At 36.8% G+C, this 19,761-nt stretch overlaps 2 protein-coding genes across 2 annotated transcripts; both read left to right on the top strand.

The window, feature by feature from the left end:
• Positions 1 to 6,011: 6,011 nt before the first annotated feature.
• On the top strand, positions 6,012 to 7,865 carry LOC109186171 (GRF1-interacting factor 1-like). The gene is made up of 4 exons (XM_019336096.1): positions 6,012 to 6,475; positions 6,794 to 6,870; positions 7,026 to 7,110; positions 7,223 to 7,865. The coding sequence occupies exons 1-4, from the start codon at positions 6,395 to 6,397 to the stop codon at positions 7,610 to 7,612; spliced, it is 633 nt and encodes a 210-aa protein (XP_019191641.1). The 5' UTR covers positions 6,012 to 6,394; the 3' UTR covers positions 7,613 to 7,865.
• Positions 7,866 to 10,874: 3,009 nt separating this feature from the next.
• Positions 10,875 to 19,427, top strand: LOC109186248 (myosin-9-like). The gene is made up of 23 exons (XM_019336173.1): positions 10,875 to 11,022; positions 11,578 to 11,706; positions 12,102 to 12,245; positions 12,342 to 12,487; positions 12,595 to 12,751; positions 12,872 to 12,930; positions 13,188 to 13,347; positions 13,433 to 13,582; positions 13,693 to 13,829; positions 13,922 to 14,068; positions 14,165 to 14,266; positions 14,380 to 14,437; positions 14,522 to 14,623; positions 15,398 to 15,435; positions 15,590 to 15,716; positions 15,791 to 16,000; positions 16,142 to 16,273; positions 16,391 to 16,500; positions 16,676 to 16,736; positions 17,608 to 17,785; positions 17,935 to 18,140; positions 18,237 to 18,356; positions 18,840 to 19,427. Exons 1-23 carry the CDS (start codon positions 11,020 to 11,022, stop codon positions 19,425 to 19,427), a joined length of 3,264 nt encoding a protein of 1,087 aa, XP_019191718.1. The 5' UTR covers positions 10,875 to 11,019.
• The last annotated feature ends 334 nt before the right edge of the window (positions 19,428 to 19,761 follow it).

The following is a 19,761-nucleotide window of genomic DNA, read 5'->3' as shown; positions in this document are numbered from 1 at the left end:
ATTAATTAAAAAATACAAAGTCCAACATTAGTAATAAGACAAGGGAATGTGAGATTACCTAAGAAATTGGAGGGTATCTCACATTCCCTTTCAATAGCTAAAAACTTAATGTGGAGGTTATCTAACATTCTCTGAGAAAATTACATAACATGAAACAAACATGTAAATCTTACATTACCAAGCAAATATAATCTTGGTTATCTTATACAACCTAAACTAAACGCCCCCTTAGAGTAATGTTACAATGGCCTACAAAAATTACTATGTAATATTGGTATGAGTACTACTACATCTCTATATGTACTTATAATTTCTATTCTATTTTTTACTCTTTGCTTACGTGACATGGTTTGATCCATCCAAAGAAAATAGTAAGTCAAAGTTTTTATTCTTTTTTTAATCTTCCATGAATAAAATTGTGAATCCATATATATATATATATATATATATATATATATATATATATATATTATGTTAATATACTTTATTAACAATAAGTCAATTGATTAATGAGCAACGAATGAAATCCTCGAATGGCCTCCCAAGTGCCGGAGGCCGGGATCTTGCGGGATCATTTAGGGAACTGGTTGGCTGGCTTCACTACAAAAATCGGCTACACGAATAGTTTTGTTGCCGAGCTCTGGGGCCTTCATCAAGGGCTATGTCTGGTTAAAGATTTCGGCGTGACCAACCTTGTGGCAGAAGTGGATTCTCTGGCTATTACCCAAGTGCTTAACAAGAATGTTGGCTCATCCCAAGAAACAGACACTCTGGTGGCAGATTGCAGAACTCTCATGCAACACTTCCCCGTGTTTGAGCTCTCTCATGTGCTTCGAGAAGGGAACCAATGTGATGACTTCCTTGCCAACCTGGGACAAAACGCACCGTGGGGGACTACTGTTCTAGCTCATGCTCCGGATGACCTCCACTCATTGATGGTTCGTAACGCGAACAGCGTTGCGACAAGAAGAGTAGCTTAACTCTCTCTTGGGCCTTCGGCCCTTCCTGCTACCAAAAAAAAAAACGAATGAAAATAAATATAACTATTTTTAAGACTTAATTAATAGGTAAACACGTTGTTTGAGGGTTCATTTTTAATAATTTATATGTAAAGAATTGTCTGATTTGGTAAAACATACGTATTATATATGAAAGTCACGAGTTCAATTCTTACTAACAACTTTTCAGTTGAACCTATCGCACGAGCTCTTCCAAGTACCGTTACCCCACACATAATAAGCTTTACTCAATCTCAGATAGTGACTACATACTCATTCATCACCCAAAAAAAATGAACAAGGAAAATTAGGAAAACAACAATTTTCATTCATTAATATGAACAGTGATTAATTGGTAATAAACGTACGGGGTACAGTGTAGATGCAGGACGTTTGTTTGATTTACATCTGAACGTAAGACCATGTCGTCCGTGCGAATCAAATTGTTATGAAGATTGGTTATGTGTGTGTGCCCACATACATAGCTAGCAGCTGCTCCCTTCTCAATTGCCAAACAAGGGTAGGTCCTCCACTTACATGATTGAGTGTGTTAAATGAATAGTAGGAGAGACTTTTAAGCACGTACCATATTCAGATTAATCTTTATTTGCATTGGATCGGCTCAATTAAAGAGTAAAGTGCTCGCTAAATTGGTTTTTCTATACAAGAGAGAGTTTGAACTCTCGACCTCTCTTAAAGGATGAGAGTGCACGGTCACTCATGCCAATCAAGCTGGTTAAATGAACAGTTTATATGATTTTTGGAAAGGTGCAATTTGATTGTGGAAAAGTTGTCTAATTGGTTTTGGTTTGTTTGAATCTTTTATATATGAGGGTGTGTTTGGTTCGCACATAGGAGTTGGTAGTAGGGTGGAATGAGAATGGTTACTAATAGTAGTGCTTGAAAATGAATAAGGGAATGAAACCCTTATTGTATTTGGGTATGAGTTTTTCAATTGATGGGGTATTCGAAACTCATAGTAGTGTTCTAAAAACCTATCAACCAAACAACAACAATCATTTTCATACCCATTCCTATGGGCAAAACCCACCAACCAAACACACCCTGAGTTATGTTAAGAAATTTTTTATGTGTAAGTTTGGGGATATGTTGGTCTAACCAATTTAATATGAGAAGTGGTTGAGGTTGGATCTAAGATGGAAAATAAGTCAAGTTGCCAAGGCCATAAACACTATGGCCCAACATCATCCTATTACAAAGATCTTTCGATTAATCAAGATCTTTTAGAATAGTAGTCTTTATTAGTGTGTGACGTATTCTGTTTTGCGATTGTAATCTCATGGACAGAGAATAAGGTGAGAATCAAATAATAACTCAAATTTCTTTGTTTGATATGCAATAATAAAATTATTTTGAATTTTAATTATGTTGTTTGGTATAAGTCAAGGATCTTGTGATCTAGTGACATTAAGTTGCTCTTCCATATGAGAAGTTGTGAAAGTTGTGAGTTCGAGCCTTAAAGTATCTCCAAGATACCGGTAAAATTGCAAAAAGTAGTTGCAAAACACCATCCCACCAATTTTCAACCCTCAAAGGGGCAGCATATTTGCTACAAAACGCCATATTATTTGGCGTTGATGAAGAGTGCCGCGCCATATATGGTGCGACACTGTTCATCAACGCCAAATGTGAGTTGGGGAGGAATAGACCATTTTTTCCTGGTTCTTTTTATAACTCTAAATGTATCCTTTATTTATTTTATATGTATTTTATATGTTGTTAAATATTTATATTTAAAGTTTACATTATTAAATGTAAATTATAACATTTTAAATATTTCATTGAGACGATATAAATAAGACTAATATTGAATATATATTGATTAAAATTTCAAATACATCAAACATAATTGAATGTACTAGATGTTTTATGCTATAATTAGTATGGAATAAACTAAATTTTCAAAAATATTGTTAAATTAGGTTTTTAAATAATTAATGTTATAAAAAATTATTATTTACATCACAAGTTATATTTTATATTAAACTAATTAAGTTTTAACTAAATTATATTAAACTAATTAAATTCGAACTAATAGTTGAGAAATTAAATTATTTTAGTATAGAAATATGGTGTTTTGGTGTAAATGAGTTGGAAATGAATAAAATTTGGTATGAGAATATGCTGATAATATTCACTTTGATGTGACATTTAGTGGAGAAATTTGGTGTTTTGGTGTTGAGTGGATTGAAGCTACTCTTCGTGGAGTCAATATTGGCAGGACCAAAAGTGTCCGGAGACTTAAATTAAAATTGTCACCAAAGACAACGGACCTCCCGTAAAATTAACTTTTTTTTTTTTTTTTAACTATTTAGTTAACTAAGATTATATTATACATTTTTCTACCTTTAAATTGTTAGATCAAGAACATAGAAAATTCTTCATTAGTCTATATTAGAGCATCCATATCACGGGTTAATTGGTGGTTTTTGAAATTGTGCTAGCTGAGATGGATGAGAGAGAAAAATGTGGTGTTACTGCAAGGTAGCGTTATGTGTGGGCTCCACGTGGAGAGAGAAAAAAAACAAAAACGAAAGGAAGCTGTGCTTGTTTCGTGCACGGCTGAACCCAATGCACGCGTCTGACAATGACTTTTATATTGTCTTTTCTTTTTTTTTTCTCTCCTATGCTTTATTATTTTTTCTAATCACACTTACAAAAATCACAAAATATCTCCGCTATTATGAATGTCCTTAAATACTTGTAATTTATAAGTTATTACAGAGTATATAAGAGTAGAATTTATTCAAGTTTAAACAGTGAAGAAAAGCTAATGTCTTTGCACTTAAACGATATAGCTGTAATTCTTTCAAATAAAATATTATAAACATTCTAATTGGTAAACAGATACTATATTCTAATACAGTCAATAATATTAAAAAAAAAAATCTATTGTCACAATAAAAAGAAAATAGAAAATTGGGCACAATTGTACAAATATATAAATATACGATGGGAATATATTTCGAATTCCAACCAATATTTTTTGACACCTTTCAAACGGGGCCTTACACTCAGGTCTCGGTCTCCGCGAAGCAGAGACGGAAATCCCAAGACAAATCATCGGCGCGTGGGACACCGCACCGACTCCCCCCGAGAAGCAATCCAGCGAAACCACAAGATGACCGGAGGGGCGGTGGGGAAGCCGAAAGCGCGTGGGAAAGCGTTCTCATATATATAAAAGAATCCCAGTGGGTGACGTCATCACCTTAGTAACTGACCAATCACGGTCGGAGCCCGAATTCCAACGTGGACAATGTTGTCTGTCGTCTTCATGGATAAGCGTGTCGTGAACAGTAAATTTACGTTCTTTATCATCATCCGTCACGTGATCTACAATGGTGTTTTTAGAGAGAGAGAGAGAGAGAGAAAGGGGCAGCTGCCCTCTTCTCACTGCCACCACCTATCCATGTCAGACCCAAAGTCCAAGCTCCCAAAAAGATGAGAATCCTACCAAAGTGAAAATGGTAGTAAAAAAAAAGAAGGAAATCTGATCATATTATATATTAATATTAATCTCACATATTAATTAACCCCCCTAGATTATTGATTATTCCTTGATATTGTTAAATATGTTGGATTCTCTGCTGTTTTTGCTTGGATCCACTGTAATTCTATTTTAAGAATTCTCATTCAAATTTTTTTTTTTTTTTTTTGGTTTTTAAATTTGAATTCAAGTTCTAATTCATCTACAACTTCTTCTCATAAAATTTTAATATCAACCGTTAAAAGGTCTCTCACTCCACAACTCCACAGAGTATTTAGGAGATCCTTATAAGTGGGAATATTAGTGGGAAGAATGTAAAAGTGATTAGGAAAGAGAATAATGTGGGAGGAGAGGAAAAAAAAATTCAAAATGATTTTATATATATATATATATATATAATAAGCATGTTTGAGTAATTCATTTTCTCTATTGGTTCTCTCTCTTTCATCATTAATTCATTTTTCTTGGGCAGACTAATATCCAAACCTTTGCAGATGCTCTCCACCCCTTCTCTCTCCTGATTCTCTCTCTCTGCCACTATGGCGTTTTGACGTCAAAAGTAGTGATTCTCCCCCATTTCTCCTCTAATGTAGATGCTCTTATACTAATCTCCTAATTGAGGACTTGTGGGTCAATCTCACATTTGTCTACATTTTATAAATAAACCAAGTCTAATTACTTTTGACTGTTAATCATTATCAAATATTATGTTGTCTCAAGTTGTAGATGAGTTTAGTTTAGTAGTTCACTAAATCGTATTTGGAGATGAGATTAATGTTTGAAATTAGATATTGACAGTGGGTGGATTATGCTCAAATGAGCAAATCTCTTGTGAGATTCTTATTTTATTCACATATTAATCTAATTTGAATTCTTATTTTATTCTAATATTATTTTTTTCTACGATATTACAATTCATTTCGCGTTAATTACACCGTTTTAATGAAACACCCCATAATAAGATATTGTAAATCGAGTTTGATTAAAAAAGTATTATTACGAGCATCTCATTATGGGGATTGTTCGCGATTTTTAAGAAAAAATGTTGACATGAAAGAAAGATACTGAAGAGAGAGAATAGCCAAATTCCTCTTGTTAAATTGAGATTTTTTCAAAAAGTTGGACTCATTGCATTCTAAAACCAATCTTGCGTTGCACGCAAGAAGGCCACAATGGCGCCCAACATTAATGACGTTCTTTTATTTATTTATTTATTTGAAATCATCATTTATATATATATATATAAAATGTTTTTTATATTTATTATCATCTTCTATTTCTTAATCACACTTACAAAAAAAAATCACAAAAGAACTCATTATTGAAAATGTTCTAAGAATTAAATTCGTATACAAAAATTACATTTCACTTACACGGTGTCTTTTTAAGAAAAAAAAAGAAAAAAAAGGGAGGTGGGCCACGGGTGAGTAGTTAGGGATAGAATACTATATTCCGGTTCAGAAAGGGGGATTAAAAAGAATGGTTCAGAGCCCAAAGCGGCAGGTAAAACACCCCTTTACCGCCCTCGAGGCTATACGGCCCTTCAAGATTCTCTCCATTAATTTCCCTTCTCTCTCTCTCTCTCTCTCACAAGCTTGCAACAAAGAAAGAGAAGAAATAAAATTCCCACAAAGAAAAGAACCACTGATGTGTATGTATTATCCATCAGTAGCTTAAAACTGAGGAGCAGTACTTCTTCCCAGTTCCCAGTACACAACCCCCCCTGTTGCTTCACTGTCCATTTCCACTGTCACTATTCAAACTCCAGTCTTGTTCCCACAATACATGGTCCATTTCTCCCCCTACCTTCTCTCTCACCCTCTCACATATTTTATTCACATCCTATACATATAGAGAGAGAAAGGGGTTGGTATAAAGAGGAGGGTTTATGCAGCAGCACCTGATGCAGATGCAGCCCATGATGGCAGCTTACTATCCCACCACCGTCACCACTGACCATATTCAACAGGTCTGATCTTCTTTCAATTCAATTTCTTCCCAAAACCCTCTTTCAATCTATCTCCCTAGCTTGTGATATGATTCTCTGATCTTTTTTCTGTTATATATGCAGTAGTGTTTCCTGTTGTGTTGTTTTCATCATCATATATATACTTATTATTCTGGTTTTATCTGTGTTTGGCTGGTTCTTGTTATTGGCAGCTTGCTCATAACTGGCTAGCTAGCTCCAATAGCTTCTTCTTTTCATCTTTCTCAGTATTGGGTCTCCCCAGTTTTGTTTCTTTATTATTTTGAACTTAACTTCATATGTTGTGTTTTTTGTGTTCAGTATCTGGATGAGAACAAATCACTGATTCTGAAGATTGTTGAGAGCCAGAACTCTGGGAAACTGAACGAGTGTGCTGAGTATGTTCTTTGAATTCTTTAGTTTATTTGTTTTCCTGCCCAGAAAGGTGGTGTGATCATATGTCTCTGCAATCATTTAATAGCTACTTGTTTTCATGGTTTTCTTAAACCTAAAAACATGATGATAAGAGTGTTAATTTTACAATTTGTGATAGGAACCAAGCCAGGCTTCAGCGTAACCTGATGTATCTGGCCGCCATTGCTGATTCGCAGCCACAACCTCCCAGCATGCATTCTCAGGTAGACAGTGTTCATATCTTAGCTTAGCTTGTTTCTTCTTCCTTTCTGAGCTATGGGTATTTCTATGATTTCCATTTTCTGTTAATAATATTACTTTTCTGCGGGGCGGCAGTTCACTTCAAGCGGAATCATGCAGACGGGAGCGCACTACCTGCCGCACCAACAGGCGGCGGCGCAGCAGATCTCAACGCAGTCTCTCATGGCCGCGCGCTCGCCTATGCAGCTGTACGGACAACAGCAGCCGCTGTCTGCGTATCAACAGCAGGCCGCCGCCCTGCACGGCCAGATTGGGATGAGCTCCGGCGGCGGCGGCGGCAGCGGCCTCCACATACTACAGAGCGAGGCGCACAATGCCGGGAGCTTTGCCGACTTCGGCCGCGGATTGGGCGGCGGTGGGAGCAAGCAGGAACTGGGCGGGTCCCTGTCCATGGATGCCCGCACCGGCTCCGGCGCCGACGGCGGCGAGACGCTGTACTTAAAAGCGGCCGACGATGGGAACTGAGGTAATGAGAGATAGGAATGTTTTAGTTTGCAGAAAGTAGCTTAAGAGGGATGAACAAAGTTACGTTGCAGGTTTATGGACTGTCCTTGCTGGTACTATGTATCAATGTATGTGACTCAATTTAGGTGCCCTTTACAAAAACTTGTTATGTGTTTTGACCAAATTAGGGTTTATTTTTATCTTCAAATTAGTCTCTCATCTTTATGGCAATGATCATCATGTAAATTTCAAGTCATTTTGATTTGCTCTTTCACCCAAGAATTTAGGGCAATCTAATGGGTCATCACAAACATGTTGAATGGCATCGTACCAATCGTACTCGATACAATTATGTATGGTTGGTATGATTTTATCCTTACATAATTCGGTACTCACTTGAGAGCTAATACTTGGAGAAAGTTTATAACTCATAATAGCCTTTGATATGGAAAAATTATTAGCTTTTAAACAAGAACATAGTGATAATATGATAATTATGACAAATTTTGAGTGCCCTGATTAATATTTTATGAAGTGCACTTAGTGTTGTGCATGCCGTTTGCACCATACATATGTGGCTACTGTTTTCTATGCGGTCGTGTAATTTTGTATCACTATTGTGTTCAGAAATATACGGGCGGTGTGATGCATTTTACAAATTGAGTGGTGCATTTGTAAATGCAACACACTTAAGTGTATTTTTAAACATGTGATGGTACATTTTTATATATAGTGATGTAAAATTGCATGATTGCACAAGAAACACTAGAGGCACTAGATCTTGCATTCGTGCTCATATATATGTGTTTATAATTTGTGGTTTGACTAGACCAATTCATATGGTGGTATACCCACCTATCACTCTACCACACCTAATTTGAGCTAATGGCCCCACTATATTTTGGCACATGATTGGGAGGTGAAATTAAATGGTACTTTATTTATAAAGAAATCTTTTTGTTTGGATCAAGGTGGGTATTATATCATATCATATTGGAATTCTAAAGCATAATATTAATGATTAAAATATAATTAAGCATACAACAAATAATTCTAACCTGAATGCTCAGCTCCTCGGACTTATTACAATATATATACTATGTAAGCTTGCCTTTGAATCAGTAAAAGCGCGGCTAGCTCGTTTTGGCACGTGAACTACCGCCGGAAACGCCGTCCGGCGCCAGTTTGGCATCGCCATGCCGGCCGTGATTGGTTTCCCGGTGAGCTCCTGAACTATTGCTCTGAACTCCGACGCATCCTTGGCGTTCACAGTTACAGGATCTGATATATACTTCACCTTCACTGCAACTTTGCCGCTCTTCTTAATCTTGCCTGTGCTTTCATTATCTTCCCTGCTCCCCATTCTATCAGCGGCCTGAAATCTTGCAGTTAATATAATGGCGATTTATCTTTACATATAATATAATGCAAGAAGACTGCTGGCTGGCTGGGATGGTGATCGAGCTTGAATATGAGTGATGAAGCTTCAATTCCCAGAAATGGAGAGTGGTACGAGGATCTGGGAGAAAATATAGCGTTGGTGTTCTAGAATACAGCGTCATGGCGTTGGAAAATTTCTCCGGGTTTTGGAAGGTTCCTTTGATTTGGTAGTGTGTTTTGAAGGTAGTATGTAACTGTCAAACTCAACAACCTAAAATGTCAAAACCAAACCGTATAAAACAACGGCTTTAATTTCCCGGCCTGTGACAATGTAGATGATAATGTTTTAATGTGTTCTCGGAATACAAGTTCTTACCAACACAAAGGAATAAGCAAGTCTGAGAATGGTATTCTATTTCTGGCCTATTTCGTGAACTAAACGTGTCATGAGAGTATTCAGATGGTAGACTGTAAACAAAAATGCTAGTTGAGACTCATAATATGGAGTTACACCCAATATGGTAGATTTTTGTAGGCATCTGAGTTTTTCCACGTAAGAGGTCATTGGGTGACAATGATTTTTACCTCACAACCATCTTCTAGGGTGAGGTGTGAGGCTTCTAGGAGGAGTAATTTCGTTTTTTTGTGTACAAGATAATTATTGCACCTCTTTAATACGGAATACATTTTAACTCTACCGTTTAAAACAATTGATAAATAGACTAATAACCTAACTACAAAGAGTAAAATTTCTGAGTAATAGTAAAATTCTTTCCGCAATACAGATTAAATTTGAATTAGTCTCATATGAAATATTGAATCCTATATGCCAAAAAAAAAAAAAGAAAAAAGAGTAGACATTAGTTTTAGAATGAGTCAATTATTTGTTTTAGTTTTACTGATTCCATTCACATTAATTTTAACTTGAAGACCTTTTCACTCTCTTCTTAATTATGCCCTTTTTTTTTTACCAATTCAAACAAGTTTTTGGCCAACAATATAATCATCTTCTTTATTATTTGGTCACCAACTATTCTTTGCTTAATTGGGCAGTGATTTTCACACAGTTTAGCTTTAACTCCATCAGTGTTAATGATGTGTTGATGAAAAGTATAAGCCCTTCATTCATTATTTATCACCCTAAGGTATAACAATTGTCTTGCCATGGACCCGGTGCAGTTCAAAACGCCTGTCTGGCGTAACGGTGCAGTTAGTGGCATCGTTTCCTCAACCAATGATTTATTTATTTATTTTTTTGTAAATATAGAGTTCAAAATTGTGAATATAGAATTCAAAAATTGTATTATACTGTTGAATATAGATTGTGAATATAGAGTTCTGCAATTGTGGATATTGAGTTCTGTAATTTTGTATATTGAGATCTAAAATTGTGAATATAGAGTTCTAAAATTGTGAATATAAAATTTAAAAATTATGAATATAGAGGAACAAATTCTAAAGACAACGGCAAATTAACAAGGGAGAAAGCAATTTAAAAAAAAAAAATAAAAATAATCAGACGGCATCGTCACAACATAATTTGCCAAGCTACAATAATAATAATAATAAATTTTTAGTATATTAAAAATGTACTTTTTATTTATGCATGTATTAACCATGATTCATGTAATAATTTTTTGTGTTATGAATTGAACAAAAAATTAGAATATCAAACAAGTATATCCATTAAGCAACTAATAATCATAAACTGTAGTGTGGCTAACGTACCTATACTCTTCACGGTGAGAATGAGATGAATGGGAGCCACTAGAGATTTGAAGATGGAGAGAGGACAGAGGAGAGGATCCGCGAATGCCGGAGCTATTGACACAATGGCGCTTCCACATTTCTCTCTTATTGAAGAAGACGAAGGGAATGAAGAAAACTCACAAAAACAAAAGAAATCCGAAGAAGCTTCATTATTGTTGCGGTCACGATTGGTTCGGAAACGAATTTCATTCCGGAGGGTGATGGGTAGCGTGATCAAAAGCGATCGGAACAAGTAAAATAACCTTTGGGGAGCCAAGCATTAGCTTCAATGCTTGAAAATGGTATGCCAGCTCCATCTCCTCTATAATTTCACAATGCACTTGGAATCTGAATAAATTTGTTGCGGAGTATTTTACTTATTTATTGTTTATAATACTCAATTGGTCTTGCAATGTAGTTTATCATCATAAATTTGCCTTTATATGGGGTATGACAGTGAACCATTGAGAATGAGTTTGACGGTACTGTTCAAAGAACTGTGAAATTACATTTCAAAAACATTATAAACCATATACTTGTTGTCCCCTGAAAATTTTTCTAAAATATTTATAGCATGGTAATAACTTTTTACCTTTTTTTGGATCAAGGAGAAATGCCTGTAACATCGGGCAATAGGCATTCAACAGCAGTCTTTGAAACCAAAGTACAACTTTTAAATATGTAGTAAAATTAAAGCAGTTAAGGATTAATCAGATAGCTCAACCAATACCATATTCTCTTGGTGGTAAATTGCAAGAGATCAATTTGGATCATACCAAATTAAGGAAATTGTTTAAAGTTGAAGTCAATGCAAAAGACCAACCTAATAATGTGTCTATTTATCTTGTCTTTGGCAGGGAAGTTCAGTAAACATAATTGTAGGATCTCAGGTCTGGTTCGAGGACCCAGATGCAGCTTGGCTTGATGGTGAAGTGCACAAAATTAATGGTGATAAAATAGAGATCCATACAAGTGATGGCAAAAAGGTACTGCAAGTTGATATTCTCATTCTTTTATTTTGTCAGGTTTATTTAAAAATTGCTTTCTTGTAATTTAGATTGAAAACCAAATTTCCATTAACTTCTTTGCTTTATGGCCATCAGAGAAATAAAGTTATGTCTTAATTTATGATTTCATGTCCTTCATTGTTATGCTCTATTCCTGTATTTTCTCATTGTTTGCCTGCATGTTTAAGAAAGACACATATATCTAAACCGCTTTCATCATTCCATGTACCTTATGTACTTGTGTGTTACAATCACTAGTCTTTATGCTGTCCACTAGTAGTGCTTGAGGGAAAAGCATGCTTGCTTTCAGTGTCGGAGTGTGGGAAATTGTGTCAGGTAATGTCTTACACGTTCTTCTATCTTATTCTTTTTAGGTTGTTAGAAAGTTATCAGATGTTTATCCTAAAGACACAGAAGCTCCTGCTGGAGGTGTTGATGACATGACAAAGCTAGCTTATTTGCATGAGCCTGGAGTTCTGCAAAACCTGAAGTTCAGATATGAGCTAAATGAAATCTATGTGCGTTTTGTCTCTCAACACATGTGCTACATTTTGGGTTTTACTTTGTGCAGTATGCCTAAAGTGACCCCTCATTTAATGTTTGTACCATGACAGACTTACACTGGGAGTATTCTAATTGCTATAAACCCATTCCAAAAACTACCTGATCTCTATAATGCACAAATGATGCAACAATACAAGGGAGCACCGCAAGGTGAACTGAATCCTCATGTCTTTGCTGTTGCTGATGCTGCTTACAGGTTAATCCCGTCCAATTTGGGTCAATAATGACTATGATTTTTCCGTTTTAAAAATGACTATGATTTTTCGTTTACATTAAAGAATCTTTTACCTTCAATGATAACAGGGCAATGGTTAATGAAATGAAAAGCAATTCCATTCTGGTTAGTGGTGAAAGTGGAGCAGGTAAAACTGAGACAACTAAAATGCTTATGCAGTATCTCGCCTTTTTGGGTGGCCGTGCAGCTACTGAAGATCGTACAGTTGAACAGCAAGTTCTTAAAGTATGATATTGACATATCTCTTTTCTAATATTATTCCATGTCCATAGTCTTTTTTTCCCCCTTTCTTTAAATTCTTGTTATATGGTCCTATATCACATAATTCTTGATATTGAAGTGCAGTCTAATCCAGTTCTTGAAGCATTTGGCAATGCAAAGACTGTTAGGAATAATAATTCCAGGTTAATCTCTAGACACAATTGCACATTTTTGCTTTTTGTTTTCTTTAATTTTTTTTTTTCCCTTTTTTTATTTGTTTTTCATTTTTTTTTAATCTCTGATCCTCATTGCAATACAATGTGGATTGATTTGGCTTTCTGCATGTTGACATAATGCACTCCTTTAGAAAGGTGCATCCGTTGTGATAATTTGTAGATAAGGATATTGTAGATGCTGTACTGAAGAGTTTGATGTTCTCCTAAATCTAAAACTGCTGCAGCCGTTTTGGAAAATTTGTTGAGATTCAGTTTGATAAACATGGAAGAATATCAGGAGCAGCTATCAGGACCTACCTCCTTGAAAGATCCCGTGTTTGCCAAGTTTCTGATGCTGAGCGTAATTATCACTGCTTTTACCTACTTTGTGCAGCACCACAAGAGGTTTGATACAGCTAAAGTTACAGTACCGATTCAAATTTCTAGTCATTTTGTTAGATTGTGTGGCTGACAATCATTTTTATTCAAGGAAATTGATAAGTATAAGTTGGGACACCCCAAAACATTTCACTACCTCAACCAATCAAATTGCTATGAAATACCAGGCGTAAGTGACGCACAGGATTATCTAGCCACTAGAAGAGCTATGGATATTGTTGGGATTAGTAAGGAAGAGCAGGTATGCCCTTGAACGAGATTGTTTGCTTAATTACTTCCTACTATTTAACAGTAAAGTGGAATGACAAAAGATTATCCAGCCACTGACATGCATATCCACCACTCCATCAGGAGGCAATTTTCAGAGTTGTTGCTGCAATTCTTCATCTTGGTAATATTGAGTTCGCAAAAGGAAAAGAGACTGATTCATCAGTTCTAAAGGATGCCAATGCCAAATTCCATCTCAAGGCAGCAACAGAACTTCTTATGTATAAATGATTCTCGCCCCTTTGTCACCTTGAAATTTCATATAATTTCTACATTCCAGAATTGGTATGTCTCTAATTCTTCCTTCATTTAGGTGTGACCCTGTGGCTCTGGAAGATGCACTGCGTAAACGGGTAATGATCACTCCTGAAGAAATTATAAAACGCAGTCTTGATCCCCTTAGTGCTGCAGTGAGCAGGGATGGATTGGCCAAGACTATATATTCTAGGTTATTTGACTGGTAAAGAACTTGCTAACTTCCATTAATACTCTTATTTAAATAGGTTGTTACAGATTTCATGATAACATGTATTCATTTCCTCCCTAAAACATGCAGGTTGGTAGATAAGATAAATGTTTCAATTGGGCAAGATTCCCAATCAAGGTGTATCATTGGGGTACTTGACATTTATGGTTTTGAAAGCTTCAAGCACAATAGGTATAACAGCTACTAACATCTGGGATTTCTTGCAAGCTGTGGTAACTTAGAGGAGCTGAATATATTAAATGCTTCAAGTTCCTGTTATTTTAATTGAGCATATAAACTTGCAGCTTTGAACAATTTTGCATCAACTTTACAAATGAGAAGCTGCAGCAACATTTTAATCAGGTACTTCTTTGAACAATTGAACAATCAACCACATAGATCATTGGTATGGTATAGCTTTTCTGAGCTTCCAATGCATTTTAACAGCATGTATTCAAGAGCCAACAAGAAGATTACACAAAAGAGGCTATTGATTGGAGCTACATTGAATTTGTGGATAACCAAGATGTTTTAGATCTTATTGAAAAGGTATGCCACTTTCCCTTGAGCAAATTACTCTAGTTTTGGTAGTATGATCATCTATGCCAACCTTTAAACTCAAGCTATGCAAAACAACTTTAGGTCCCTTGTTTAATAAATTACAAAATTTATAGATTTGAAAATTTTGATGGTTTTATTTCAAGTGTCTTCTGTGCACATACGAAGATGTTTGCAAGTCGTACAAAGTTTTCTTCATTTGTTTTCTCTATGTACTAATGATTACAGCTATAAATAAAAGTGGGTCCTAGTCTCTTCAGTATTGGTTTTTATAACCAATGTTGTCTTTCTATCATCAGTATTAAGGGTAAAGGTTGGCTACTGAGTCAACTAAAGAGAAAACAATTCTTTTCTCACTCGGAGTAGAGTAGGTTGAGTTACCAGGGGAGGCAATTTATTTTCTGTCTATCTCTCTCTAAAATTTCTTAATTTCCTCTTTTCTTATTTATCTGTTTTATTTTTTGTCTTCTTTATTCTGTCTTCATTTCTTTCAGCTTGTTATCATTTCAAACTCCAGAGCTTGTATGGTGAAATGTAGAAGTTCCTCAAATAGTCAAATTGCAATAGTTAAACACGTTCTTTTAGAATCTTGGTATTACTGCATTCCAATGTCAAGTGGGAGACCTTGACATACTGTGCAATTCATGACTTTTCTGAATGGAATTGAGGATATGCCTTGAGAGCATTACTCATTGAAGATATTTTATTGTTTATATTTGAATCTTTTAGCATCATATCTTGTAACTCACAGTTTGTACATTGCAGAGACCAGGTGGGATCATTTCTTTGCTTGATGAAGCTTGGTATGATAGCTATATCTGATGCCATGCCTTAACATTTATAATTGACAAGTTTTCCTTCAATATTTACTTAATTTGCTTGCTTGCAGCTTAGGGATTGCAGTTTTGTTTAGCCATTTGATTATCTGTTGTTCTCATCTACTGTATTTATTTTCAGTATGTTTCCAAAGTCAACACCTGAAACATTTTCAAATAAACTTTATCTGACTTTCAAGAAACATAAGCGCTTTATCAAGCCCAAACTGTCTCGCACAGACTTCACAATTTCACATTATGCTGGAGAAGTGAGTATGCTTTTGAAGTGTTATTAGTGTGTACTATGTGTTTATATATCCCTTAACATTACATATATTATCAGGTGCAATACCAATCTGACCAATTTTTAGACAAAAACAAAGACTATGTGGTTGCTGAACACCAAGACCTCTTAAATGAATCCAAGTGCTCCTTCGTGGCTGGCCTTTTCCCTGACCTACTTGAAGATATTCAATCTCCGATCAAATCTCCGATGAAATCTCCTAAATCTCCAAAAACTTCCAAGTTTTCTTCAATTGGTTCACGTTTCAAGGTATCCCAACATTGATTGTGACAGGTCTAAATCTATTATTTCATACTTATCATTAGATATCTATGAATTGTTTAACATCTACTCCATATTTTTCAGTCTTAAGAACTGACAATTTGATGAATTCCTGAATATATGATGCAGTTACAACTAAATCAGTTAATGGACACACTGAATGCTACAGAACCCCACTACATCAGATGTATTAAACCTAATAATCTTCTCAAACCTGCCATATTTGAAAATGTAAACATTCTGCAACAACTGCGTTGTGCTGTAAGTATGCTCCCCCAAACAAAGTAAAGAAAAAAAATGGTTTTAGTGTACTAATCTTTGGAGGTACATATCTTCACGTTACATGGCATTGATTATGACCAATTGGTTTCTCTTAAGGGTGTACTAGAGGCAATCAAAATAAACTGTTCTGGATACCCCACTCGGCGCCCTTTCCGTGAGTTCATAGACAGATTTAGGCTCCTTGCTCCAGAGGCTTTGGTAGGAAAGTAAGTAACTTCCTTTCGTTTTTCTTCTTCTACTGGAAGTGAATTAGCAAAAACTGTATATGATGATGCTGCTGCTAAATTGACTAATATGTGCAGTTTTTATTAACTTTTAAAAAAAAATTATGGCTTAATATTTCGATTGTCTTTGTGAAATCTAAATCCCCTTCACCACTAGCTATGATGAGAAGGCTGCTTGCAAGAAGATTGTGGACAAGTGGGGACTAAAAGGGTACCAGGTAAAAGCCAGATCCATTCCATCTTTTTGTTATTTCTTGAGGTCGCTGATGGCTGTTTCCTCATCTCATTACTCCAATTTTCTTTATTTTTGTGTCTACACAGGTATTGGAAATTAAAATATTTGATTTTCCTGAAATCACAGAAATTTTTTTTATCTATATGCTTAACTTCACACCACCATTCCATCTTTTTGTTATTTCTTGAGGTCGCTGATGGCTGTTTCCTCATCTCATTACTCCAATTTTCTTTATTTTTGTGTCTACACAGGTATTGGAAATTAAAATATTTGATTTTCCTGAAATCACAGAAATTTTTTTTATCTATATGCTTAACTTCACACCATTACATTCAGTGTTGTAAAAATTGGCCTAGGGGCGCGGCGCTAGGCGCTTCTAGGCTGAGGCAATTTTAGCCCTAAGCGGCTTTTAGTCGGCTGGCCGACTCAGCGCCTAACTTGACCGAGTCGGCGCCCAACTTAGCCGAGTAGTTTTTTTAATTCCCTCTCGCCTACTCAGCTACTCTTCTTCTATATTCCTACAACCATGTACACAACTAACAGTCTAGCACTCTAGCATATGTAGATTTGACTAGTTTGGGATTATAACAGTCTAGCAGCTAACAAACCACTGCCTTTTTCTTTTCTTTTCTTTTAATAATTACTCAACTGCCTAGGCACTCTAGGAGCTAGGCGCCCCCGGACACCCGACTAGCGCCTATTGCCTTCTGCAACATTGATTACATTTGCAGAATGCCAATCATTGGAGCATACTAAAAATTTAAAATACTGTCATTTTTCAATGGCCACAGGATTCAGTTCTCATCCATCAGATTTGCTTCTGATATCTTATTTAATGCCTCTTCACTTCACAGATGGGCAAGGGAAAGGTATTCCTTAGAGCTGGACAGATGGCAGAGTTGGATGCGCGAAGAACGGAGGTTCTAAACAGAGCATCAAAGGTTATACAAGGACGAATGAGAACCCATCATGCTCGTAAAAGATTTATAGCTCTGAGTGAGGCTGCAGTTTGTATGCAATCTCTGTGCCGAGGTGAGCTATTTAAGGAATTGATCATTGGAGTCCTAGGCACAGGAAAGCCCATAAGAAAGAGAATGTTTAGCATTGAACTACACTTTCTTGCACTGGAACATCATGTTTCTACTATTTTATTCCTGCTAAGAGAACCTTTGGATTTTCAGGTAGACTTGCTGTCAAACTTTTTGATAAAATCAGAACGGAGGCAGCTGCAACAAAAATTCAGGTCAAAATGCGCCGAAACCTATGGAGAGAAAAATATAACATCCTCCGCGCCTCAGCACTTGTGCTGCAGATAGGTTTTCGTAAGATGGATGCCAGCAAAAAATTCAGATTTAGGAAACAAACCAAAGCTGCTACTAGAATTCAGGTATTTTTGTCTTCTTCTTTGTTCATGACTCCATGTGTGGTTATCATAATTTGCCTTCCGTTATTAAGTTTTGAAATTGTGGCCTTTTCTTCTCAGGCACAATGGCGCTGCAATAAAGCTTATATGCATTATAAGAAGCTTAAAAGAGGAGCAATAGTTTCACAGTGCAGATGGAGGGGAAGAGTTGCTAGAAGAGAGTTAAGGAAGCTAAAACTGGTTAGTTCCTATGACATTTTGGAATATAATATTTTATGGGGATGTACCAGTCTAACTATCTTAGTATTTGTAATGAAAATATGCGCATATATAAACTAATAGAAGCCCCATTGCCTACTACCCTGCACCTTTCCAAGATTCACAACATAGTCTGTACTCTAATTATAAGGCTGCAGATGAGAAAGGTTTATTAGATCTGAAGGGTTTCTGGCATTGTAAGTATGAAGTTGCTGCTTTTATATTTGAAACAATAAAAATGAAGAAGAAAAACCCTTTTTTGCCATTACATGAACTGGCACACGCAGGAGGAGGCAAGGCAAGTGGCCACCATAAGCTTACCTGCCATGTACATAGGTTTTTCCAGTGCTTAACTAGTGAGGGACTTTTATTCAGTGCCTCAGACCCTAAACTGTAAAACCATTCATTGTCCACTTTTATTTGCTTGGTCTCACTTTTGATTTAATTTGCTATAATCCCATGTAGGCTCATGCACAAGCGCAGGCTGAAGCACAGGCACAAGCGGAAGCAGAAGCAAAAGCACGGGCACAAGCGGAAGCAGAAGCAAAAGCACGGGCACGGGCGGAAGCGGAAGCAAAAGCACGGGCGGAAGCGGAAGCAAAAGCACGGGCACAAGCGGAAGCGGAAGCAAAAGCACGGGCACAAGCGGAAGCGGAAGCAAAAGCACAGGCACAAGCGGAAGCAAAAGCACAGGCACAAGCACAAGCACAGGCGCAAGCACAGGCGCAAGCACAAGCGCAGGCGCAGGCGCAAGCACAAGCGCAGGCGCAGGCGCAGGCGCAGGCACAGGCGAAGGCGCAAGCACAAGCGCAGGCACAAGCACAAGCACAAGCACAGGCGCAAGCACAAGCGCAGGCACGAGCACAGGCACAGGCACGGGCACGGGCACGGGCACAAGCACATGCTCAAGTACAGGTGCAGGCACAAGCTCCCATGGTTTCAGTTCGTTGGGGTTTTGGCATATGGCCCATGCCCCTAAGGGAGATATTGCAGCCAAACGAAGAAGAGCTCCAGCTCGAAGGCATAGACCATGTCGAACAGCCGAACACGTGACCCAATGGTGAATGGGCAGCTGAAGCCTGGGAAAGGAGCTTTATGAAGGACAGCCCATAGAGAAGTGGAGTAGGAAGCAGTAACAGATTAAAGCACGAGCCCTATTAGCTAGGGAAAGAAGACAAGGACAAATAGGTAACCAGAGAACATGTAAAAGGATACACAATTTGTCAGGCTAGACTGATACTATAGAGTTGCTCCCCAAACACTTGTAGCATTTCGGATAGTTTCTTGATAGTGAAGAATCCATTCTTCTACTTACGTTGTCTTAGATTTCCTTAATCTTTGTTAGCGTGTGCTTAATTAAGGCACCCTGGGTCCAAACCCAACACAT

This window comes from Ipomoea nil, unplaced genomic scaffold (assembly GCF_001879475.1).
Source record: "Ipomoea nil cultivar Tokyo-kokei standard unplaced genomic scaffold, Asagao_1.1 scaffold1407, whole genome shotgun sequence".
In the NCBI taxonomy this organism is placed as follows: domain Eukaryota; kingdom Viridiplantae; phylum Streptophyta; class Magnoliopsida; order Solanales; family Convolvulaceae; genus Ipomoea; species Ipomoea nil.
The sequence above is the reverse complement of the archived record's forward strand: the minus strand, read 5'-3'. Positions and strand labels throughout refer to the sequence as shown.

Bases quoted from the DNA above. Each gene is read 5' to 3' on its own strand.
- LOC109186248 (XM_019336173.1), top strand. The intron at 14,069-14,164 runs GTAAAGAACTTG...TAAAACATGCAG, and splicing joins TATTCTAGGTTATTTGACTG to GTTGGTAGATAAGATAAATG. The intron at 18,141-18,236 runs GTATTTTTGTCT...TTTTCTTCTCAG, and splicing joins AAGCTGCTACTAGAATTCAG to GCACAATGGCGCTGCAATAA.
- LOC109186171 (XM_019336096.1), top strand. From the start codon at position 6,395: ATGCAGCAGCACCTGATGCAGATGCAGCCCATGATGGCAGCTTACTAT. The intron at 6,476-6,793 runs GTCTGATCTTCT...TTTTGTGTTCAG, and splicing joins CCACTGACCATATTCAACAG to TATCTGGATGAGAACAAATC. The intron at 6,871-7,025 runs GTATGTTCTTTG...AATTTGTGATAG, and splicing joins AAACTGAACGAGTGTGCTGA to GAACCAAGCCAGGCTTCAGC.